This window comes from Pygocentrus nattereri, chromosome 13 (genome assembly GCF_015220715.1).
Source record: "Pygocentrus nattereri isolate fPygNat1 chromosome 13, fPygNat1.pri, whole genome shotgun sequence".
In the NCBI taxonomy this organism is placed as follows: Eukaryota; Metazoa; Chordata; class Actinopteri; order Characiformes; family Serrasalmidae; genus Pygocentrus; species Pygocentrus nattereri.
Window position 1 is genome coordinate 2,835,012 of NC_051223.1, and position 26,322 is coordinate 2,861,333.

General features: G+C 41.4%; 1 protein-coding gene across 3 annotated transcripts in view; it reads left to right on the forward strand.

The window, feature by feature from the left end:
- The window catches only part of plce1 (phospholipase C, epsilon 1), a 117,629-nt gene that overhangs the window by 62,572 nt on the left and 28,735 nt on the right, over window positions 1-26,322 (forward strand). For all 3 annotated transcript variants that reach the window (XM_017704474.2, XM_017704475.2, XM_037544064.1), the window contains 13 exons: window positions 4,075-4,385; window positions 10,509-10,654; window positions 10,850-11,108; window positions 11,441-11,652; window positions 15,202-15,856; window positions 20,112-20,297; window positions 20,384-20,501; window positions 21,010-21,178; window positions 22,917-23,039; window positions 23,135-23,271; window positions 23,540-23,778; window positions 24,177-24,238; window positions 24,432-24,597. In XM_017704474.2, coding sequence (XP_017559963.2) covers window positions 4,075-4,385; window positions 10,509-10,654; window positions 10,850-11,108; window positions 11,441-11,652; window positions 15,202-15,856; window positions 20,112-20,297; window positions 20,384-20,501; window positions 21,010-21,178; window positions 22,917-23,039; window positions 23,135-23,271; window positions 23,540-23,778; window positions 24,177-24,238; window positions 24,432-24,597 — 2,783 coding nt within the window. The remainder of the gene's footprint in view (window positions 1-4,074; window positions 4,386-10,508; window positions 10,655-10,849; window positions 11,109-11,440; window positions 11,653-15,201; window positions 15,857-20,111; window positions 20,298-20,383; window positions 20,502-21,009; window positions 21,179-22,916; window positions 23,040-23,134; window positions 23,272-23,539; window positions 23,779-24,176; window positions 24,239-24,431; window positions 24,598-26,322) is intronic.

A 26,322-nucleotide genomic window follows, 5' to 3' on the forward strand; every position in this document is an offset into this window, starting at 1 on the left:
TCAAATATTAACACTTTTCTCAGCACAAACACAAACTACACAAGTAAAAAGATTTTGAAAATGTGTCTTGGGTGCCTAAGACTTTTGCACAGTACTGTACATACACACACACACACACACACACACACACACACACACACACACACAGGTTTATGGCATTACATAGGGTCCCCCCACCCCATCCATAATTTTCTTGCATCAGTCTGGATTTAGGCTGTCTGTCCAGATAACAAGTCATTCCTATCTGGATCCAATCAGAGCATTTCATTTGTTAGTTTTTCTCATGTTAAGTTTAAACTGCTTCTTTGCATCCATTTGTATACAAACAATGTGTGTGTTTGCACTTGTTTGTAAAATGCAGGATGCATGTTTTATGTAATACACAGGTCCTTAAACACTGTTTTCAGTTGAGAGGCCAGCTGACATTAAAACTCTTACAGGGGGTTTGTTTCTCGTGTTTCTCATCATTTAGTTCAGTGCATTTCGTGTTTTTCCACTGTAGTGATTGCATTTGATTTTGGCTCAAATTTCTCACCATATTTCTCACACATTTACATTAATAATTCTTCAAAAAAACGTCCAACAAGAGGCACCAATACAAGAAGTGGTTCTTCCTTAGCCTTACTCCACCAATCCTTTTTGGACTATTAAATTTTAGCATAGTGGCATTGATTTTGTGTGTGTGTGTGTGTGTGTGTGTGTGTGTGTGTGTGTGTGTGTGTGTGTGTTACTGTGCAGGAAGTCCACCCCGGCTGCTACATGTTCTTTTGCAAAAGCAGGATCTCCACCGAAATTGACCATCCACAATCCCAGAAACCTCCACCCCCAGCCACTCTAAGGCCAGGCTACATGCATAAAGATCAAGTACAGCACATACATAAAGATCAGGTAGTTGTGGCGCTCGCTGCTTTATGTAACTTAATGAAGCGCATTCATTTGCAGCCCATTTGGCTCACATCAAAAAGTGCCATGTGAGGATGGAGTGGAGTGGAGCACAGGGCAGCTGCATGTGATGGCTAACGAAACCCTAATGAAACCCTAGCGACACCAAGAGAGAGAAGTTTCAGCAACACTTGTCCAGTTAAACCCTTTTTGACCATGTTTTTCTTTTTAGCACGTTTGACATTCCGTGGAGGCCAATTACAGATTGCTGCTTCGTTTTATTTGCTAATTATCATCGAGCAGCGCTCTGCTAATTTGCTCTAAAGATGGCAGCTGTGCATCTCTGTTTCATAGCAGCTTGTGCAGCCTCTGAGTGCGGCCTCTATGCGTGCGGCCTCTATGCGTGCGGCCTCTATGCGTGCGGCCTCTATGAGTGTTGAACAGAAGTTGATAGACCATACCAACGGGCAAAGAATATCTTTACTCACTGCAAGAAATCACTTGACCTTGCTCCTGGCTTACCTGACGACCTGTCTGGATCCGTGCACATGCTGTCTCACTCCCCTTTTTCACAAAAAAGTGCTTCAGTCACTGTCCAATCATGAACCTGCAGCACTAAGTTTGTCTGCATGTGTACAGTTAAGTGCTGGCGGTAGCCCAATTCATCACCTGGATATGATGGAGGGGCTCAAAATTTTCATAGAAAATGTTAAAACTGTTTACATTTCGTTCCTCCTTTAGCCAATATTTAATCAATGCAGGCAAACTTTTAACAAGCTATTCATACTAAATCATTCGGCCAGCAGATGAAGCTTCAGGCTCAGCAGCCTGCCTCCCCGTACTCCTACCAATGGAGGAGCCTTGCTTCCAAATGAATAAGATGGTAAGCAGCGGTTTGTTGAATGACGTGTCAGTTGGCACCTCGCTGACCAGGGGCTTGGCTCACCACGAGGCTGGGCGCACACTGCCGCTCAAGCAGTGCGGTGAAACGCCAACACACTCGCTGTAGATTAGTGGCGAATGTGAAAACCATCAAAGATTTAAGCAAACCTATTCATCCTCTCTGCAACCATCCGTTTGTGGTTATGTGGAGAAGACTCAAGAAACTGAAGACCCGGCGAAAAAGAAAGTGGGTCCATGAAACTTTGTCTCTACAATCAAAAGTCGACAGTTTTAATAAACTAAAATAAAAACGCTGCTACAGTGTCTACTGGGGCTCTAACTAACTAGCTACCTTTGCTGACCAAGTGTCCTCTAAACACTGCATCGCTGTCTGAGTGGCCTGTCTGTCCCATCCTTCCTGAGTCATGGTGCACCTCTGAAGTTGTTATACAGCTTGAAGTACTGAGATGGTGAGAATCAGTTTCTCTTCCATGTTCGTGCAGCCTTGGTTGCTTCTAGCACGTTGTATGAAACAGTTTAGGTGCATTCCAATCACCAGATTGTGCTGCACAGGGTATTCAGATACTTTAAGGGTGATTCCAAACCACAGGGAGTGAAAACTTCCATTGGAAGGGAGCTTCAAACGGCACAGGGAGTAGTAAACAACGGTTTATGACTTGACGGGAAGCTGCAGGAAATTTAACTCGTCAGTGCAGGTGCCTGTTTGATTGTGATGATGCAGGACATTTTGAGTGAAGGTGTTTCTCAAGTGCTGTTCCCTTAACTGACACCCAGCGCTCAAGTGTGCAGTGAACATTACTGTACGGCTTAGGGACCCTGTGGAATGGAATGCAGCTTTTTCACATTTGTCTTTGTCTCATTGGCCAGGCTGTGGAAAGGTCAGCGGTAAAGCGGGTCAAGGTTCGATTTGGTTAAAATAGTAATCGCTCACCCAGAACTTTCCTGTATTTTTAGAAAGTAGAAGGATGTATTTCACTGAAAAAGAGCAAAGAAAACTTGCCTATATTAACTATTGCCTATAACTTTACAGGAGAAGGAAAAAACTACTTTACTTTAAATGTAAGTCAATGGAACCAGAATATTTTGTTAGTCCATTATCATAAAATTTACATACAATGTAAAAGATAACACCCCATGACCTAGAAGGAGGAAGTGGCTTAGAGTGTGTGTGTGTGTGTGTGTGTGTGTGTGTGTGTGTGTGTGTGTGTGTGTGTGTGTGTGTGTGTGTGTGTGATCAAAGACTGAAAAACATAAAAAATGGAGAGACAAGGTTTTTTTCCGCCAACAGCCATAATAAGTTCGAAAGCTCTTAAAGTGAGCCGGGTTAAAATATTTCATGCTGTTTGATGTTCAGGAAAGGATAAGCATTTCTAAACTACGTGCTCAAATGCTCCGTCTTAACACTTTCATTCTGAACCCGCTCGGGAGCGCCCTCTAGCGTTTGAGGACCCTGGAAGACATAGAGTAGTAGTTCTCCCTACTAGAAGTTCTGTGGTACCGCGAAGCGAAGCGGCAGCGCTCTCTCCGTGGGAAAACAACAGCGTTTTTGCCACTTATCATCTGAATACCCACAATGTTTGACAACAGCAGCGTTAGCTTGGCTGCTTAGTTGACAGTCCGCTGGTACTATACATACATGTTTTTCATTTATTATTTTAAACGAACGCCTGCAACAGGATGCACAAATCACGCACGTTTTGTGCTTCTTTACCTCCTGTTCCGGAGGTCACCGTTGCCCTGCGTACCGTGGGAGGAACCTGTAGTCCGCCTGTGACAGTTGACGCTGACCAGGCACCTCATGCTGGGTATTTATTTTATTTACTTTTTTTCCCCTTTATCCGTCGTCCCTGACTCACCATATCAACAAAGCAGCTCTCTGTTCTAAACCTTGGAGTGGAGTAACTGAAGAAACATATGTGTAAATATTTCCTGGCCTTAATGAGTGATGATTATGTACCAATGCTGATAATGAAAGCTTCATCAGTGACACTGTCTAAAGGCCTTTGTGTGCATAAATAAGGGCGGTTACTTTCATGTTTTGGTTCTTAAGATTACTTGTAGTGGTATTTAAAGTTGTCGCTTAACACTTGGTGTTATAGCTTGAGGATGCGCTTCCAACTGAGGGCATCTTTTAATTGGAAGTGAAGGCCGAATGGTTATTAAGGGAAGACTCTTCAAATGATTAATAATAGCTTTAAACTTGCTCCGTGTCTGTGTGTTGTTTTAAAGCTCCTGTGCAAAATGAAAGAAGCAAACTTCAGATACACTCTCTCTCTTTCTTGCACACAGAGTTTTGCAGCTCCATGGCCAGCTCCAGTTCGCTGTCCTCAAGTGTGACCGGCATAAGTAAGGAGCTGGCTGACCTGCGCCACCTCATCCAGTTCCCAGAGGAAATTGCAAGCATCCTGACGGAGCAGGAGCAGCAGCTGTACCGCCGCGTTTTTCCACTCGACTACCTCTGCTTCCTCACCCGTGACCTGAGCAGCCCTGAGTGCCACAACCGCCACCCACACCTTAAAGCTTCCTTGTCAGCCCCCACCATGTCCACCCAGAGCACCCAGCACAACACGGTGGAGGACCTGGTCATGCGCTTCAATGAGGTCAGGACTTCTGTCCCTTTTCATACTGAGCTGTGTAGCCACTATTTGTAGTTGGTCTTGTAGTGGTTAAACAGGTTTATTCAGAAATGCTACTGTTGCTATTAAATGATGAAAATAAGTGGAGCTACATACCATTAGGCAACTAATAGAGTCCAGGGTCCATATTCATAAAGCTTCCCAGAACAGAGATTCTCAGATTTATCAGATTTAGCTTTTATTTGAGATGACGGTATCAGGAATAGATCTTGGGTCAACATTAATGCTCTGAGATGCTTTGTGAATATGGGCTCACAATGAATTCAGTGGAATCATCCTTTAGTCATTGAGGGCGTTTAAACACTGCACGCTTATTTTCCGGTTTCCACTCCGAGGCTTTTGGAGGGCCCCTTGTCCAGAGAAGGCCCTGTTTTCTCAGGTCCATCATTACGAGTTGTGCCTGGCTCTATACCACACTGACCTACTGACCTATTTGCCATTGTGCTGATGCCTAAGGTTGTAGCTTTAGGGCTAGTCATACCATATGAGCTTAAGCACCTAGCTCACCTTTTTTGGAATTGCACTTATTTGCTGTTGTCCTACACATCATACATAACATTATTTGACAATAGCAAGCCACACTCTTATCTATACTGTGTAAACAGTGAAATCAACCTGCTGTCCTACGTTGCTCTAATTGACAGTGTACACTGGTTTAACCAATAGTAAGAGTGGTTGGGATGCTGTGCAAAATGTAAAGAAAAACAAAATGCAATGATGTGCAAATCATTTAAATTCTGTATTTCGTAGAATTTGATGCCAGAAACATGTTCCAAAAAAGTTGGGACAGGGGCATGTTTTTCTCTGCTTCATCAACATTTCTTTTAACAACACTCTACAAGCGTTTGGGAACTGAGGAGACCAACTGCTGTAGTTTTGAAAGTAATGTTTTCCCATTTTTGCGTAACATAGGATATCAGGTGTTCATCGATTTGGGGCTCCCTTGTTGTATTTTTCTTTTCAAAACCCTCCAAATGTTTCCAGTGGTGACGGGTCTATACAGCAGGCAATTTAGCACCAAGACTCTTTTAATACGGAGCCGTGCTGCTGTCATACATATGGTTTGATTTGTCTTGCTGAAATAAGATACTCAATAATACCCAATCGTGTTATTGATCTGTTGTCAATTAATCACCAGGGTTTTTTTTTTTAAGCATTACACATCTTTACCAGCCTTCTGTTGCCTCTGTCCCAACTTTTTTGGAACGTGTTGTTGGCATCAAGTTCAAAATGGTCAAATTTTTTTTTTTAAAAAACTATACACAACAAATGTTTCTCAGTTTCAACATTTAATACATTGTCTTTGAAGTATTTTCAATGAAATATAAGATTTAAATTATTTGCATAATTAACCTGCACCAACCAAAAATAAAGCATTCCGGTAAGTTTATGATATGATTTTATCATATAATCTTGAACATGTATCAGCTGTGTGGTTTAAGCACAATTTCAAGCCTTTTTTTTCATTTTCTGTACGTTTAAATTACAGGCCATCACATGAGCGGTTGTCATAAGTATGCAGTGTGACCACACAGCAAAATGAATTCAATGTGTCTGTTGAAAGGCCGTTTTAGGGAAGCAGTTTTGGAAGCTGACTAAAATGTATGAAATGGCTTACCAAAATCTTGATTTTGGCAAATATTCAAAATCATTTGGTCTAAACTACTCTTACATGAACCTGGTGGCATCAAATAGAGAATACCCCAGGTACTTGTTTAGTCTGTGTAGGCTGCGTATAATTGCTTGCTTGCCAGACCAGTTTCAGGTATGTTTGGATTAAGAAAAGCTGATTTGACGTTAAACAGACAGTAACTAAGGAAATAGGAAGAAGTATTTGGATATCTCAGTCACTGGTCTTTTTCCAAAAGGATACTGTATGTATTCTTATACAGGTTAGTCCAGTAGTTATAAATGAACTTTGCATATAAACTTTTCTCTGTACCGCATCACGAGCTGTTCTATGTAAAAGTGGCACCACAGCTTAAACTGGAAGGCTGCTCAGTGGGAATTTGGCCTCCCCCCCCAACACCTGTTAACCCCAGATGAAATTTCTCCTACCATGTTCTGTCCCTCCACTCCTGTATCCTCTACACTCATTCATGTGAAGACCTGTGTTATTTTTACGTAATCGTAATCCACTTATCCCTCTGCAAACCACTGCCAGCGCTGTCATGTATTTACAGTGTAAGCTAGTGGTCAGTGGTCTTTCCTGTGGTCTGCAAGTCTCTCTGGTGTCTGTAGGTTGGCGCTCTGCCCTTTGAAGTCCTAAATACCGTTTAGCGTCTTTGTGGCGTTCTCTTATGTAACCCTGCAGTGTGTCAGGGAAGCCGGCTGTTCTCTGGTGTAACTCAAGAGCAGTGGAATGATTAGAGGAATGCTGCAGAGGTGATATGAGCCCAGGCAGCCCAGGTCCCTCTACACTAAACTTCCCCTGAACACACAAGCCCCAGCGGAACTGTTTACATAAGACATTGTTTCCGGGAGGTATTTTTTAAGCTACAGCACAGCAGTACATGAACATTTGTTTTCAGAGCCAAAAACCATGTAAAATATTCAAGGGAATATCACATTTGGGCAAATAACCTGGTTTTGTGACAAAAATACTACAACCCCTGGGTTGGGCCGCTGTGCAGAATGTTAAATAAAGAATCCAATAATATGCAAATCATGCAAACCATACATATCAACAACATATCAAATGTTGAAACCGAGGAAATGTTTTTTGAAAATGCCCATTTTGAATTTGATGCCAACAACATGTTCCAAAAATGCTGGGACAGGGGAATGTTTACCACTGTGTTTAATCACCTCTTCTCTTATCAACACTCTGAAAGCGTTTGGGAACTGAGGAGACACTGCTGTAGTTTTAAAAGCGAAATGTTTTCCCATTCTTGTCTGATATGGGATTTTTGCTACTCAATGCGCCAAAGATTTTCAGTGTGCAGCAGGTCTGGACTGCAGGCAAGCCAGCTTAGCTCTTGCTCTTTTACTACTGCGTCACGCTGTTGTAACACATGCAGACTGTGGTTTAGTATCCAAGAACTTCCCTGAAAAAGACGTTATCTGGATGGCAGCGTATGTTGCCAAAACCTGTATATGTCATTCAGCATTAATAGCACCTTGACATACATATATGCATCCATGCCATGTGCACTAATGCACGTTGAACTGTGCGCTGATAACGAGCTTGTTGGCCTTTAGCTTGGGCCCAGAGAAGGCGGCAGCGTTTCTGGCTCCTGTTTATATATGGTTTCTTCCATGCATGGTAGAGTTTTATCTTGCATTTGTGGATGCAGCTCTGAACTGTGTTCGTACACAATCGTTATCAGTCGTGTTTCCTGAGCCCATGCAGTGTTTAATGCATTGCCTCCTGAGGGCCTGAAAATCATGGCCAGCCAGTACTGGTTTTCAGCCTTGTCCTTTGTATAAAAAGACTTTTGTTTTTGAATCTGTTAATTATATTATGCACCATATATGTATGGTACATAATATATACCCATTTAAATTTTAAATAATTTTCTCAGGTTCAACGTCTGTGTTTTCAAGTTGTTTTTAATTTAATTTAAATTTGTCTGTGTCTTTTTACTTTTAATTTGAATGCAGGGTTTAAATTATTTGCATATTATTGCATTCTGTTTCTGTTCACATTTTGAACAGTGTCCCAGTATTTTTGGATACGGGGTTGTACACAATTCCACAGTTTACCCCTTAGCTCAAATGTAGTTGATGGCCCATTGCATGTTTATTGTCCAGAGTTTGCATCTTTGCTTTAGCCTCATAGTTTAGGTGGCAGTTAAGAAGTAATATTCCACCAGTATTAGCATTATGCAAATTTAATGCCTAAATGATCACATGCTTGTCTAAGGCCACATCAAGTTGTTAAGTAATCACAAATAGGTGGTGAAATCATGCTTTCTGACACTTTACTGATTCATAAAAATTGGCAAAAACACATTACATAGCTAGACAGTAGTAGCATCCATCCTGAACCTTGAATTTTGTTTGTACCTTTGTCTAATTCTTCAATATGCAGCATGTCAAACTGCCAGAAATCTGACGGCGTGTGATGATTTACAAATACAGTTTGTGTGATGCTGATTGGTAGCATCTAGTACAAAGTTAAAGCAGCAAGGTTTGGACACCCAACATGTCTTGGCTGATGGGGTATATTTGGTGTAACAAAAGAAGGAGAAACATGGTTTTCACAAAACTATTCCTTTAATACTAAATAAGGAGATGGAAAGCTCTGTAGTGCTGCAGTCCCAGCAGCATTGAGTTTCATGAGTGTTTGGCCATGAAATGTAGCAAGCAAACCGAATCCCAAGTCCTCAGCTGCACGTCGAAGGCCACTTCATTGTGCTCAGATTCAATGGTCTGATATCAAAGCTTTTTCTTTTCTCAGTCTTAATGAAAAATCGTTGAGGAACACTATTCTGTCTTGCTCTCTGCCTTCCATGGGAACAAAGCAGCGGACGAATCTGTGGTTGATTCTAATTAAATTTAGATAGATGTGTTTACCTTCTCTCACCCTGAAGCTTACCGAGAGGGAACTGAGCACAACATTAGCTTCAAGCTATTCCAGCAGCCCTTTTCATTCACTGTTTAAGGCTTTGGAAGCACTGCGTCAGGAAATTAATGTTTATATTCATGGAAAAAACCCAATTTCTAAGCTTTTTCTGTATTGGCGTTTAATGGAAGGGGTAGTATTTCAGATTTAGTTTCATTAGTCTTTATCATTAGGTTAAAAGGGCAGGTCCAAAATATTCTCAGGACAATTTGAGGGCCGAGATTTAATGAATGTCTTATGGTTTCAAGTAATGATGGGCGATATGACAAGATGTGATTATCATGGTTGTTATACTGTCTCTCAGTACGCTTTGTTACGTATATCATGGCATCATCAGTGATTGACCTTTCCTTTTCCTTTTTATGCCATTGGCAGCTCAGAGAGCTTTGCCTACTGCCGATAGAACTTAATCGTAAAAGAAGAAACTTAAACACAGATCAAGTTAAAAAAGAGAATGTTCAGTCAGCCTCTTATGCTCTAGGGTATATTTTGGTTTGTCCATCTGAATTTACATGACCAAATCGTAAGGCAAGTTATTCAGTAACTATTTATTTATTAGTAAGTATTTATTTATTTGTTTATTTATTAAAAGCCCCCCTCAAATTAATAGAAAATGTGTTTTATGATCATACACATTACTATATGCTTACATTTTACTGCTGAGAGGCAAAAATCTTAGACGCTCTTTGCGTTATTTTATAAAAGTAATGTTTCTAGAGCAGATCACTGAAGAGACGCCGTCTGTTTATAGTTTAGAGCCCAGGTTTGGGGAAAAACAGGTCGACGTTCAGTAGAAAAAAATCTGTGAGTTCAGCTTCTTTTATTATAAGAGTTTATAACTTTTTTTGATCCCACAACCGGGGAAATTCCACCTCCGCATTTAACCCATCCGTGAAGTGAAACACCACATACACACTAGTGAATACACACTCTACGATCCCCAGGGCCGACAGTCTATTACTGAGGTGTCCTTGAGCAAGACACCTAACCCCCAACTGCTCCCCGGGCGCCGTGAATAGGGCTGCCCACCGCTCCGGGCAAGTGTGCTCACTGCCCCCTAGTGTGTGTGTTCACTAGTGTAAATGCGGAGGTGGAATTTCCCCGGTCGTGGGATCAAAAAAAGTATCACTTAACTTAAAATGACATCACCGTCTATTAGACTGGAGAGAAGAGTTACAGCTCTCATATGACACCCACCTTTTGAATGTAGCTTATGAAATATGAATGTTGTGAAGAACATGACTAGGTGCATTTTGGAACCACCGGTGGTTCCAAGGAGCATAGGAGGCTACAAGCTACGTTAAAGTTTTCAGATGTTTCTTAAAAGTGAGAAACTGGTGCTTATCTCACAAATGCTTGCAACAAATGTATGAACAAGTTTCTCGGTGTCACCCTGAGATAGAAAAGGATTTCTACTGTATTTCTCAAATGATGAAAATGATAGTGATGTTATGTTCTTGCTATATTACCCACCCACTGGTTAATCAGCTTTCATTAGCAGTTTCTGCTTTGTTTTCTAGGTTAGTTCTTGGGTGACCTGGCTTATCCTGGCAGCAGGCTCTATGGAGGAGAAGAGAGAGGTCTTCTCCTACTTGGTCCATGTGGCCAAGTGTTGCTGGAATATGGGCAATTACAATGCAGTGATGGAGTTCTTGGCAGGTCTGAGGTACGACTTGACAGCGCTTGGTTTTAAAAAAAAAAAAAAACAGCCCACAACCAAACGTTCTTCTCTGTGTGGCTTGTGGTTTGCTTAGGAAAGTGAGGCAACATTCCTTGGGTTTACAGAATGCCTTTTTTTGCCCAGCTTTTTTCTAATGTGGTTACCATGAGGTAAGAAGTTTAAACACCTGTTCTTACTTAGATCCCGCAAAGTGCTGAAAATGTGGCAGTTCATGGACCAAGCAGACATCGAGACTATGAGAAGCCTGAAGGATGCCATGGCACAGCACGAATCATCATCCGAGTACAGAAAGGTGGTGAACCGTGCCCTCAACATCCCTGGTTGTAAAGTAGTGCCTTTCTGTGGAGTGTTCCTCAAGGAGCTCAGCGATGCTCTCGATGGAGCAGCAAGCCTGATTAGCCTGCGTCCTACTTTTGATTCTCAAGAGGACTCTATTGAAGTAAGGCCTGATCACCTCTGCATCCCTTTAACACCCATTACAGGAAATCTAACCTCTATGAGATTGATGTTTGTGTCTGCCACACTCATTAGAATGTATGTAATCATTTGCTGAAGGTTGTTATGGTTGGCTGCTGTATGACTCACGACTTTACTTTCTTCATAAAACATCATTTAAATGGGTTTTATAGTTTCACAAAAAGCCCAGCAAAATGATTTATCCAGGGAACCGGCTCTTGGCTCTCTGAATCATGACAAAAAAACCTCAATCAAATTCATGTTAAGACTTTTTAAAGATCACCTAAATCCATCCTTCTGTTTTATTCCACCCAGTTTGTCTCCGACTACAATGGTCAACAGCATTTTCTACAAAGGGTGGGAGGCGACGGGCTACACAACTCAGAGAAGGAGGCCACGGTCAGCAACATCCTGCAGACCATCCGCAGCTGCAACCGCAGCCTGGAGGCTGAGGACCTGGAGGAGAACACTGGAGAGCCCAGCAGTTCCCTCCACAAGAACTCCTTCAAGGACAAGAGCAGGAACCAGTGAGTCATTGCTTTATTAAGGCGTTTGCACATAGGCTTCGTTCACATTACAAGCCTCATGGCTCAAATCCCAGCTTTTGCTCAAATCTGGTCTCTCTGACAGGATAGTTCACACAGCTTCTATCGGGTAGATGATTCAACACTGTCATTAATGTGAACGGAACGCCACCCTGAAATCACCCAAATTTGCACATCCTACTAACATCACATGAATGAATCACGTGCATCACATGCATCATCAGCAAACAAACTAATGAACAGAACGAGGCTTAGCTGCCTAAGTAATTAAGTCTGATCAGCTTCCACCGTTTACAGGCTTTAACTTCTTTTAGACGCTGCTGCCATGGTAACGCTGAATGATGATGCACGTGCAGTGGAAAGAAAAGCGTATGAATTCACGTGGGTCACATGGCCATGAATCAGATACATACCTGATGTAAAACTACGTGTGAAAGTGGCTTAGGTTGGATTTGAAAAGCTCAGATTTGTGTGTCCACTCAGCCCTGGAAACACCAGATCTCGTTATGGCAAAAAATCTGATATCTGCCACTTCTTCTAAGCCTGGTAATGTGAAGGTAGCCATAAGTATTGGAGTTGGTGATTCGCCAAGTGAAAGCTGTACATATATGTATATGTATATGTGTGTATATATACATATATATCATTTTGATATCATTCTTTTGAATTGTGTGCAAATATTCATCTGCCCAGAGCTATTACTGTGATATGAAAAGCAAGATTTATTTACCATCTGGAAGGTTTCCAAAATTATTAAGAAAAAGCAGCTATTTTAAATACATCCTGTGATGGGGTAACTTGTGCTCATGCTTAATGAATGTTGCTACAGTTATGCAACAGTTTATTTATAATGACTCAAATTGTTTTAAAAGTTTTAATCATCATAAGCCAGTTAACTTTTTTTTTTCTCTCAATAACTCTCGAGGGCACTGTAATAGCCCCTGCCCTGTCCTGTCCTTTTGCGTTTTTTGTTTTCTTTTTTTCCAAAGAACTGAAAAGACAAAGATGAAAATAGTACGGTACATCCTGTCTGTTTTTCGGTTCAATCCAAAGTCTCAGACAGTCTTAAAGATTGGCCTTACAAAATGACATATTTCTGCAGAGTGGTTTTTTATTTATTTATTTATTTATTTATCTGTCATTTTAGTTTTTGTTTATCCATTAGAGAGAAGCATATTCTCCTGAGAAAGAAGAGCACTATGGGTTTGGTCTCTGCTTGTCCTCAGTACTGCACTTGTGTGTCTTTGGAAGGAAGGAATTCATACTGATTATTAATGTGGTGTCAAAATGAGGGTTTGCCTGGATTTTGTCACTGCCTGTGTTTGTTACCTTGTCCACGATGTGCTGAAATCTCAGTGGAGGCTCTCCATCTTCGGGTTACTGGGAGCACAGCCTAGTCCTGCTTTTCTGGAAAAAATCATAAATGTTAAAACAAATATAACAGTAATATCAAATAATCAATAGCACTATTAAGTTAAGTGATACTTTTTTTAATCCCACAAACGGGGAAATTCCCCCTCCTCATTTAACCCATCCGTGAAGTGAAACACCACATACACACTAGTGAATACACACACACACACTAGGGGGCAGTGAGCACACTTGCCCGGAGAGGTGGGCAGCCCAATCGCCCGGGGAGCAGTTGGGGGTTAGGTGTCTTGCTCAAGGACACCTCAGTTATGGACTGTTGGTACTGGGGATCGAACCAGCAACCTTCTGGTCACAGGGCCAGTTCCCCACTCTGGCCCCCCACGACTGCCCCCATTGATTACATCAATGATATATAAATAATAATAGTAATAGGAAGTTTGAATGTAGTTTAGAATTTAGTTCTGTGCTGTACTCAGTTTGTCGTTGTATGTAAATTTGGTCACTGATACCATTAACCATTCTAAGGAATTCCACGTTTTAATTTGTTTTTGTTTTTGTTTGTTTAATTTTATTTTTTTTATATTGAAATGTTTTTAGTTGCTCAAAATTAAACTTTAGGCCAGAATAGTTAAACTAATGCTTTGCTGACTGATATGATTGTCAAGTATTGTAGATTTGGGAGTGAGGGCTTAATAGTTTTGTTGCTTTGTGTTGTTTTTCAGTGGTTATCACATCAAGGTTTTCGTTATCAATAGTTTTCGCATGTATCTCACAGTAGAAGTCTGCACTCGACACAGTGTCTAGCAGCATGGGAGTAATTTTTAGTGCTGCTCGCACGAGCGGCCAGGAAAAAAGCAACCTGTAAGCGGGAGCGGACTGAAGCACGCATGAAGAGAGAACCCACAAATGAATGAATAGCCTAAATAAAGCAGATCAATCACTGAGTCATATATATAAACTATTTAGAAGGAAAACAGTTCAAATGAATGAAGTCATTCTAAAGAGTTGTGAAGCAGCCGATCATGTGAACAACACGCAAATTCTTCCTCCTCGAGGTCAAAACATTTAAGCACATACAGACCTCAGAAACAAGCAGACAGAGAATAATGTGAATAGACTGGGTCAGACATGGGATTCGAGTTCGCCTTGACGGGTCTTTGTGGACGGGGGCAAACGCTTCGGGTGCGGGCGGGAGCGGGACTGAAGAAGCCCGCAGCCTGCTATCTCACATACTTAGTTTAACCAAGATCATGTCTAGGGAATAATACATACAGCTGACTTTGCGTCAGGAGGATATAAGAGCATGAAAAAAAAATCCTACAAGCAATTCTTGTCAAATTATAACAGGGTGTTCATTGTAATAAAGTTTGATCTTTCATTCTCAAGGTTTATAAAGAACTTGAGCAATATCACAAACGTTTTCCATCTTCTTTCTTCCTTCTTCTCCTTGTGTTTTGTCACTGCCTTTAAGGAAAGCCTCTGATTCAGGCCGAGTCCTGTAAGTCACTGCACTTTTGTGTGTTTTTTGAAGTTTGTTGTGACTAGATTTGGCAAGCTTAGTTGTTCAGTAGCCTTGTAGCGTTCCGCCCTGATGCAGTGCTAATCTTTGGAGGCAGTGGGTGGGCGAATAAGTGCTATTTGTTTTCTCTTCATAAGACTAACTGGCCTTGTGGCTTATACGAAATCATGCAGAGAGACCACTGTTGAAGAAACAGTCTGGCGGAAAATCTCATTTACTCTTTAGTTTTCTCTGAGTGGCCGATATGGAAAAAGTAGAGCATCAGTCTGCTTGTTGTGGTGCTCTCTTTTTTAACATAAGAAGGAGCAGATAATGATATAATGGGCTGGCAACAAATCCTTTTATTATGCAGTTTATGCAGTCATTAGTTGTCGTTTACAAGTTGTCATGATATTTTTATGATGCATGCATTTATTCATGTTTTCTAGAGGTACTGACAATACCCAGATTAACAAAGTAATGATGTGTTTGGTGTTAGTTTGGCAATGAAGCTACTGATGGAAACTTTTACTCCAATAGGTAGCATTCTGCTAATTGCTACTGCATGCTTGTCTCAAACAGCATCTAGCTTGGAGACAGAGAGAGCGATAGATAGATATAGTAACGTTTGTTGTTTTTTCTGATCTTATTCTCCTCTTTAGATTTCTAGTAGGGGACCTGTCCGATTCTGAAGGGGATTTGATGGAACAGCCTCATGAAGCAGACCTCCAGAGCCCAGAGGAGCTGCATGGGGCTTTCAGCCACGGCACGGAACTCATCCCCTGGTACGTTCTCTCATTGCCAGCTGATGTCCACCAGTTCCTCCTGCAGGGAGCCACAGTGATCCACTACGAGCAGGAGAGCCACCAGAGTGCCCGCTGCATCCTCCGTCTGCAGCCAGACAACTGCTTCCTGACCTGGGCCAAACCCCCGAGCAGCTGCCCTCCAACTGGCCGGAGCAAAGGTTGCCCTCAGGACCCTGTCCCCCACAGTCAGGCAGCCGTCTGCGGACTGACCGAGGGCCTCCTGGACCTCAGCATAGTAAAGGCCGTGTACATGGGCCACCCTGGCGTGGACATCAACTCCGTGTGTCTGCAGCACAAGCTGTGCAGCATGAGCGCGCAGGAGAACGGAGTCACGATGCTGTATGGAACACACACCACTGACAACAGGCTGCTGCACTTCGTGGCACCCACACACACAGCAAGCATGCTGTATGAGGGCCTGCAGGAGCTACTCAGTGCCATCAGGAAGATCAAGAAGTTCCCTGACCAGAGACTGCAGTGGCTGCGCAAGCAGTACATCAGCCTTTACCAGGTACATCACAAACAGGGCGCATTAACTTTTACAGGCCTAGATGTATTATTGTACTTTTGCTATACATTAAACTTAAGTAGTGCTGGGCAGAGGTGCTAAAATTCAGAATCACATACTTGTTTATTATGGTGTCAGATGATGTTTAAGTTCGCACCATAAGTGAAAGTACTGTTGGCTGTATCATTGAAAATAATCATACAAACAAAACTAAAGCAAAGCATAATGTAGGAAAAATAGAGTTTTCAGTTTTGCTAGTGCACATTTTACTGTGTGCTCTGTAAGGCTTATAAAACTATATGCATATCATGGTTAGATGATCATTATAAGGCTTCCTAGTTTGTCCTAAAAAATAGTTTAGAATCCCTGAAAACCTATGGATAGTTTGTTATAGTTTGACTAAGACTGAGACTTGTTCTTTTGGTTTGGCCTTCAGAAAAACAGAAAACATCATAATAGAGCCATTTCTTAATTAGTAATATCATTTTAAGATTAATAAATAGCCGCAGTCACGTTCAAATTATGTTTTGTTGAGTTTCAAGTGAAAAGAAGTTCTCACTGCAGCACATTTTAATGCATACTTGGTGTTTATTGGCTGACCTTAACCAGTTGGGTGGGTTAAAAGTGCTATAATAAAAATAAATAAACACAAAGTCACTCAGCTTTGAGTATTCAAAGTTTTGCTTATGGTGTCATGAGTTTTATAACAACAAAGAAGAAAATAGTAAAAGAACACCAGATCAGTCAGCCAGTCATCTCATTGCTTGTGTGCTTCCTCAGTGTTGAAGTTGAGTGTTGAAAAGTGAGATCTGAGATCTTTCAGGAGGCAAATTTGACACTTCATAACGATGCCATTGTCTTTCATTCATTTAACAATAAACGAAGACAAATTGGGTGAAATATGTTGTTTGAAATATGTGAGTTTAGCCTCTCCTCCGTCTGTCTCCACTGAACTTCCCGTTTCTACTTTTTACCCCTACTCCTTGTCACCCCCCCCCTTTGGCACTGGGTTACAAAGGGTAGTGGTTGAAACCTTGCCCTACGAATGGGACCCTCAAATAAAAAAAAAAAGAGAAAACATTACTTCATTAACAGGCTACTAGCAGTGCTCTGTTGGCTACCTGGCCCGTCTTCAGTGATAGCAGAGAAAGGCCTCCCTGCTTGGCCTTAGTTACATTTAGGGCATCATATCTTTCAAAGATGGACAAGACAATTCTTTATTATCACCCACCGCTGATTCTTTGCTGATATGAATTTGAAGCCGATCACCAGCTTCTTGTACAAATTTTCTCATTCCACCTTAAATGGGGCAGCAGTTACATTCTGGCGCTTCAGGCATCAGTACCGCTGGACTATTTAAGGTGGAACGGGAAAGTTAGCTAAGTAGCTACCGAGACACTGGCATGCTATTAGATCATTTTTTTACGCTTGTTATGAAGAAAACGACCGTAATACATTGAAACCACATTAAACTGAGCTCATACAGTGGTTATCGTAATTTTAAACAGAGAAAATAAGTTTGTGGGTTTCTTTGGTCGTTCCCGCAGCCATCTTGCCGTTTTATTGTTCTTTCCCATAACACTTTGGAGTGCGTCTCAAAAAACCTCCGCTTGGAGGCCATGTAGCCCTAACACTTCACCCAACCCTTCTATCTCAACAGAAATTGGGGCACCCTACCCCTAGACATGAATGAGGGCTAAGGGCCAAGTGGTAGGGGCGAGGGGCGAAATGGGATTGGGCCTTAATGTCTTTGAACACATCAGGCCATGATAGCTTGGCTTTGGATGGTAAGGCCAGGAAGGCTCCAGCAACAGTTTAGGCTTTATGTTCGGCAGAAGAGATGAAGGGAGTCTGCAGCCGGGTTTGTAGAGGGGTAAGGTTGGATGCGAGTGTGGAGAACAAGTGGGATAGAGGGCAGAACTCCGTTACAGAGGGGACAACAGACTTCTAGACATTTAAAGGACTTGGTCTGGTGGGGCTGGTAGGCAGCAGAGTCACTGCTGTTGGATAAAGGGGAGAGCTCAGTTTGGCATCAGCACGCGCCAGGGTTCTGTTTAATCCAAAAAGAGGTGTTTGTTGATCCTGGGTTATGTGTCCCTAGCATTTATGATACTCATTTCATTGCTATGGACTCTTATTTTGGATGGTGTGGCTTGGAACAGCCCCTGGGCTGTCTGCGTGTGTGTAAATGGAGAGAGACGTGAGCCGAGTTAGGGAGCGACTTTTCCCCCATGTACTCTGTTTGCTGAGTCAGTAATAAATAAAGCTGCGTTATGGGCACAAACTTCGAGTTGTAAACATTAACCAGACCGACATGACATTCTTACAAAGGTTATTTACTGTTTCTTTTACTTTACTGTAAATTTACTGTTCTTCATTTTCTTGTTATTATTCTGCGCTCAACGATTTACGAATGTTTGCGGATGTGTGATTGTTACTTTGTGCAAAGTAAGTGCTTATTTCCACCTAATGAGTTACAGTATGAGCCTGAAACAGAGAAAATGATGCTGGAAAATTATCTTTTGTATAAATAGCACATGTTTATATAACCATAGTCCTACGTTAATTTCCATAGAAAGTAGATAAGCCACTTAGTAGTGCAAAGTGACAGTACACTGTCCATAATTAGTGCCTTTTTTATTAAATTTGCTCCAATGTTTGCACCTTTTCAACTTACACCGTATAACCACCAGACTTTGCACTAGAGCCTATGCTTGGGGTTTTGAGAGTGCACACACACCTGCAATCAATGCACACCCTGTTCAGACTCTCACACACACTCACTAATACAGAGTAGTTACACTATCTTGCGGTAATTACAGCTTTTACACACTACATACACGAAGCACTCCACCCCCACACTTACACAATCACACGTTAATAGACTGTTTTTATACAGTAATACACACTATATTCTCAAGTGCACTCAAACACACATGCACTCACACTCACGTACCCAACACCCACAACCACCTCCAATACCACAGGAACACCCTATCAACCACATTGGAACCTCATATCAGTCAATTAGCAACCTAGGCACCAGATAGAGGTCAGGAGAGGTGTGAAGACACTGTTAATGCTGAACGATGTATTCAGGTTTTGGAGCCACATATGCTGCCATCCAGACGACACCAGGGAAGGCTTCACTTATTTCAGAAAGACAAAGCCAAACCACATTCTGCACATATTGCAACAGCTTGGCTGCCTGCAGTCCAGACCGGTCACACATTAAGAAAATTTGCCACACCAAAGTGGTTGGTTAGTGTAGTGGTTAACACCTCTGCCATCTGCACAGTAGACTGGGGTTCAATCCCCCACCTGGGTAAGCCCCCTACACTATACCAATAAGAGTCCTTGGGCAAGACTCCTAACACCACCTTCGCCTACTTGTGTAAAATGATCAAATTGTAAGTCGCTCTGGATAAGAGCGTCAGCCAAATGCCATGAATGTAAATGAATGTAAGTGAAGAATGCACTTGGTCTTCTCAGTGCCCAAACTCTTACAGTGTGTTGTTAAAAGTTGTGAAAATTAGCTCCTCGCCGTTGCGTTTTGTGGTGGGACCTCTACACCCAGGCAGACTTGCCCACTCTTACATACACACACACACGCTGTGACACAAACATGTAAACAGCGTTTACAGCAATTTCAGCATTATAAACTGGCAGTTCAACCATTATAACCTGGAATCGTCAAGACATTTTTGTTTGTTCACAAACTTTCTTGTACAAGTGTGTTTCCATTTTTGCTGTTAACGGTTTGATAAATGTGACTTCTAAGTGTTAAAGACAACTTCACCTAAAAATGATGATGTGGCCAACACTGACGAAACACTAGTAAACAACGTTTGGCTTAGTAGAAAAACTTTTTATATTATTTATTTATTTTACTAACTTACTTTCTTTGTTAGCATTGCCTTTATATATTTATTTATTTATTGCCATACAGAGCAGTTAGGAACATAGTTGACCTGATCAGATAAGAACTGGTGAGTATGAGTATGTGAGTGTGAGCTTTATCAGCTGTAGAAAATAGCAAATAAATCAGGAGGTCTTATCCGAAGTCTCTTGTGCTTCGGCTGAAAAACACAGAATTAGAGACGTTTGTAACTGACAAACCTACTTATCACTCGTACGTTTGCCTCATTTACTGTATCATAAATTGTCAGTAAGTGTCGGTCCTGTTTGTACTAGGGTCTGTCAGTTTACTCTTTCTGTCACCTTGATTTAATGTTTTTCTCCCTCCCCTTCCCTCCAGGAAGAAGCTAAGTTCGAGGGGCCGACATTGGCACAGGCCATTGAGCTGTTTGGTGGCCGACGCTGGAGCATGAGCACCGGAGGCCCGGGCTCTGCCAGCAAGAGCTTGGATAAGACCACTGCTCAGAAGAACAGCCCACTGGGCATGAGCTCCAACACCAAGAAGAAGAAGAAAATCCTCGTAAGGGTAAGCTGTAATGCTGTGTGCTTTACTTGGGCTCATATTTCTATATTGGTTCCCAGTCCATGTAATGTCTTATTTGACATGGACAGGGAGACAGCGGAGACGGGACCGATGACGAGATGATCACACGCAAAACTAAAAGCTGCAAGGAGACCCTCAGCAGGAGGTCATCGGATCCTTTAGACTGTGTGGAGCAAGAAGAGAACGGTGAGGCAGCCCAGCTCTTTAACTGGAAGCAGATCTAAGCCTGATTTTGAATCTTTGAGTATTTGTTAATCTTGTTTGATTGTCACATGGATTTCAGCTGATTTTAGAGGGGTTTCTTTGTTTGGTTTGCTTTTTTTCCTTGTTTTTCCTTTTTTTTTTTACTTTGACTTTGACACAAAGCTGTAATGATCATCACTATCAGTTTGATCTTCAGTTCCTCATCATTTTTCATTTCTTTCCTCAGCAGTTCTCCACAGCTAAGACTGTCTTCTCCTTAAAAGTACACTACGTATTTGTCTTCAAGGTTTATGCTTGTATTTATTTATCAGATCAAGCTATTAGATTGTAGATCACTGCAGATTCCCTGGGTACTTTGTATCTGTTTATCTTCTACTGCTTACACATTTCATAAGTCGCTCTGGATACAAGCATCTGCCAAATGGATAAATGTAAGCGTAATGCATAAAGTGGCATGAAGTAATAATGTTTGTACTGTATATATCTGTAGAGGACTCGGTCCCTTTTGGCAGCCCTGGAACCTTGTCCTTGTCCAGCACCAAATTCCAATCCCCTGGAACCTCCTCCATCTCCTCATGTTCCTCCACTACAAACAGCTGCACCCCCACCCGACCTCACTCCTCCCCTGTCCTCGCCAGCAGCATCAAAAACCAAACTGGGTAAAGGTGTTAAATGATTGAATAAAATACCCTGATAACCCAAACAAACACGCTGTAGTGTTTGAGATGTTTGATATAACTGAGCCCAGCTCAGGCTTTAGGTTTGTGACCATTAACCTTATTTTTCAAAGTTTATGTTAATATCAATTAATGTAAATATGTAATTCAGCTCTATTCAGCATTTATTATACTTTTAAACCTATATATTGATAAAAAGCTGTTAGACTCATCTGAAGGTGCAGTACAAGAGAGAACAATATATTAATATAAATCGCTTAATAAATGAATACCTTAAGTATATTTTTGGATAATTTAAAGTATTTTGAGTACTCTTTTGTCATTGCTGTGCTCATGTGAGGCTCTTTGGATCTTAACTTTATTATTATGTATAGGGATGCATCAGTACAATTCTTTTCAGATACCGAGTCCGATACCATAATGAATTACTTTACTTAGAATTAAGTAGTTGATGGGGTAAATGAGTGCAGTGTGTGTAAACAGTTAAATCATTCAAATCTAATTGATTTTAGATGAAGTGCATTAGCTGGCAGTGCTATACTATTCAATGATACCTTGGATTGAGTAGAGCTGCAGTGGAGAAGAGTGGGTTTTGTTCCACATCAGAAAAGCACCTCTTTGCTCCTCATCGATCTCTTTCAACAATAGAATTGTGGAGTTTTTGTCTCTTCGGGTTCATTTGTTTGTCAGGTTGAGCTGTATTTCAATGTCCTTTTAAAGCCGGACATACACTGTGTAATTTTAGAAATATTGTTCCTATGGTGACGCATATTGTACATATTTTACAAAAAAAATCACGGTATTAATGTTTATATCTTGCAATTCTATTCAGTCAAACAAAGTAAAGTCGCATATACAGACTTTGGTAGCAGATGTTGACTGTTCTGGCTAGGTTTCGCTGGTGTATGTGTCTCCACCCATTCTACGGAAGGCTGGAATCATTCGATGTGTTCCTGGTGAGAATCTGCCAAGGCGGAATGTTGAACGTGACTGATGGCTTTGTGTCTGACTGCCATGGAGTCAGTAACTCTTCTCCGTGTGAGCAGAGCCTCCTTCACTGTCAGCTTCAGTTGTTTGCTTGTTAGGGCGGCAGTGTACACTCGTCACATGATATCACCGGGTATTGGGATGTTGGTATCGGTGAAATTTTATGAGTGTAAGTACAAGTACGTGAGCAGGTTATTGGGTCAATACCAGTATCAGTATCGATGCATCCCTAATAATATAGTTCTTAATATTACACAGCTGCTTCTGTCTTCTACAACCTTCAAACGTACTGAGTTGCACAGTGCTAGCATCATATTAGTCATTTCATAGATATGTATATATATCGCTGTTGTCGGAAGAAAACCTCATATCTCCAAAATGTTAACTTTACAGGAAAAGGAAAAACCTGCTTAACTTTTAATGTAAGTCAATGGAACCAGAATTTTTCTCAAGTCATTTTGTGCCATTTCTTTTGGTCCATTCTTCATGAAATTTACACACAATGTAAAGGACAACAGGCGTTTTCAAATGATGTCATAAACTAAAAAACAACAAAAATATATATTTATACAAGGTTTTCTTCCAACAGCAGCAATATATGCATCTATGTATGCAAAGGTCTGGGTGTGAAGCATTTATTCCAAATTTAGTGTATAGTGGGTAGCATATGTGCATTAACAGCTTTTAGAAGTGTAACTTACCTTTTAAATTGTCGGCCTTGCTCTGTTTTTAGGGCGTGGAGCAGCAGGAGCTGGCACGGTCGGGGGAAAGGCTGTTTCCGTGGCTTCCAGAACCTCATGCTGTCAGATAGCATCATGAGCTTCATTGAGTTTGTGGAGCTTTTCAAGTCATTCAGGTTCTAAATTTGTCTTGATGTGTTGTCCCACTGAATAAGCTGCGGGCTGACCGATCCCACACTAAAACAGTTTTAAAATTCCGTATCTTCCGCAGTATCCGCAGTCGGAAGGACCTTAAGGAGCTGTTTGACACCTATGCCGTTCCCTGTAGCCGCTCAGGCCCAGACTCGGTGCCTCTCTACACCACCCTGAGAATCGATGACAAAGTGACTGGCCTACAGCCTGACTTAGGTTTGTTCTTGTATATGCTGCCCGTGAAAAGCTAGGAGACACCTTGCTTGTCAGAACAGTTTAATAATAATGCCAAACCACACTAATTTTCCCATCTGATACTCAAACCTTTCAGCTTTTTAAAGCCTTGAGTAAAAAGATCTTCATTATGCACTTTAACAACAGTTTGGAACAGAAATGTGTTCAATTATAAGTTAAAACCTGAGTGTTGCTAAATATACCAAGACAAATGCCCGCTGTCTGAAAGTGAGTTATGTCCCCATCACAGACCTCCTGACCCGAAATGGCTCTGACCTGGGCCTGTTTATCCGCACACGCCAGCAGATGTCTGACAACCAGAAGCAGATTTCTGATGCCATCGCCGCTGCCAGCATCGTGACCAACGGCACAGGTGTAGAGAATGCATCACTCGGTGTGCTGGGTCTCTGCATCCCTCAGCTCAATGACTTCCTTGTCAACTGCCAGCGAGAGCACCTGACCTATGATGAAATCCTGAGCATCATACAAGTGAGTCTGAGTGACTTCATTTCACAGACGGCCACATAACTTGACTGAATTTTATTATCTTGTATACATTTTGATTCCAACATAGTGAAAATGAGCAGGAATAAGCAGTTATTATTGTCAAATATGCAAACTGAGTTGATAGTAAACACAATGGCTTTGAACCTTGGAGCCAGAACCCCACATAGTGAGTGTGGGACAGGTTAGTGCTGAAGTTTTTAATGCTAGACTATTGTGTGCTGCGTTCAGCAGTGCCACTGCTGCTCTCTTTACAATTGATTGACATCAGGGCTGGCAGAATAGCAGTGGTCTCTCTCAGCACTTCATAAATCACCATGGAACATCTATTGAAATACATGCTGATGTAATTACAAGTTTAATTTATTTCCATTTTACTCCAGAAATTTGAGCCGTCTTCCAGCATGCGCCAGATGGGTTGGATGTCCTTTGAAGGCTTCGCCAGGTTTGTTCTCAAGCACATTTAAAAATGTAATACACACACAACTTATGATTCAAATACACGTTCGTGACAGGCAGTACCTCAAGCCAGGACCGTAACGCAACTGTGTTCTAGATCGCTAAGTCGAAACAGAAGTTGTATTGTTTAAGGGAAATAACTTTGAAGAAGAAAATTGTGCAAAGCTTTCTTTCCAAAGGTTCCTGATGGATAAGGACAACTTTGCTTCTACGAACGAGGAATCTCAAGTGAACTTGGATGAGCTGCAGTACCCACTGTCTTACTATTACATTGAATCCTCACACAACACGTACCTTACCGGCCACCAGCTGAAAGGGGAGTCCTCAGTGGAGCTCTACAGTCAGGTGGGGCAAAAATTGCTTTGTGTTATTGGCTTGAATGGAATGGCCTTTTTTCAAATATATACTAAATGACTTTAGCCATGTTTACATGCAGCCTAATAATCCATTAATAAACGGAATACATCCATGTATACACCTCGATCGGAATACACTAGTCACATTGAAGCCATTCGGAATGCAATTTCTATCCAATTGAACGAGGTGGGTAATCCTGAAGATAATCCATCGAATAGAAGAATAATCGCCATGTAAACCCCTGTATCCTCTGATTACTTGTATTGCGCATGTAAACAGAGATTTTTCATTAGATTCATGAGGAGAGGGAATACAAACACCTCAGTCTTGATCTGTAATCGGAGTGTATTCACTCGGATTGGGAGACATCTTTACATGTAAACATTTGTTCATAGGATATATCGTGGCAGCACAATATGGGCAAAATACAATATTTCTGTCACACTGCTACACATCGGGATTGTAACATGCATTACTAAAATATATTTTATGATATTAAAAACATTAGTGAATCCTTGATGTGTAATGATTAATGATGGGTGTGCATTATTTTAAATGAAAATGATTTATTCTTATTGGATAATGTAAAAGCCTTGATTCATCCAAAGCGTTCTTTGGCTCATTAGGACGCTTACAGAATCCAGTAAATTATGCAGTGACGCAAGCAGGCTCATTTGCATATTATAGCCTTCTGCTGATTTGGAGCCCCAGAATATGCTGTAGTCGAATACATGTCAACATGTTGCCTATAACCTAGAAAATTCATCTGTTCTTCTGAAATTCCCGCTGGTTTGAAGTGATTTACTTCAGTGTCCGGTTCAGTTATTTGAAGCCTGAATGTGACAGTCACTGACATTTAGTTTGGCCTGTTTTGAGAAGTGTGAGTACTCCACCTGTATTTGGTTGGGCACTAAAGAAATTAACCATGATCAGCCAAAAGAAACATGGGTGTCGGTTTGCTTCCATATGAACCCTGTTCAGTTTGCACATTTTTGTGATGGTCTGCACCAAACGATGGAAATCAGCATCCAATAGCAGCACATTGGCGCTGTATCATTTGCATAATTTGCACATTTTAATATCTGACTCTTTACAGAAGCTCGTATCATTCTCCTAATAACTGCAGTTAAGCAATAAAAGAATTACAATGCAATGCTTTTGATTTTGGCACATAGACCATGGGACGTATGGCATCAGTGACCTGATTGGTTAAGTTCAAATTGACAAACCAGTCAGAAGCAGATCCCACGTTAAGTGTCTCTATTTTCATGCAAAGAATGAGTTTTTGTCTCAAATGGTGGCAAATGTGACCCTAACAGAACATTTGTATCCCTGTAGATTTTCTGACCGATTTATGACCATTTGTTTTATTATTTATCATATTTAATGAAACCCTTATGTTGTTACATTGGTAAACCTAAAGTCTTGGAGGTAACAGAAACATGCTTCATGCTAACTTATACTAAATTTTGGGCCACTGTGTGTGTTAACATGACACTTTATTATTATTTACATTTACATTTACGGCATTTGGCTGACGCTCTTATCCAGAGCGACTTACAATTTGATCATTTTACACAAGTAGGCAAAGGTGGTGTTAGGAGTCTTGCCCAAGGACTCTTATTGGTATAGTGTAGGGTGTTTGCCCAGGTGGGGATTGAACCCCAGTCGACAGTGTAGAAGGCAGAGGTGTTACCCACTACACTAACCAAC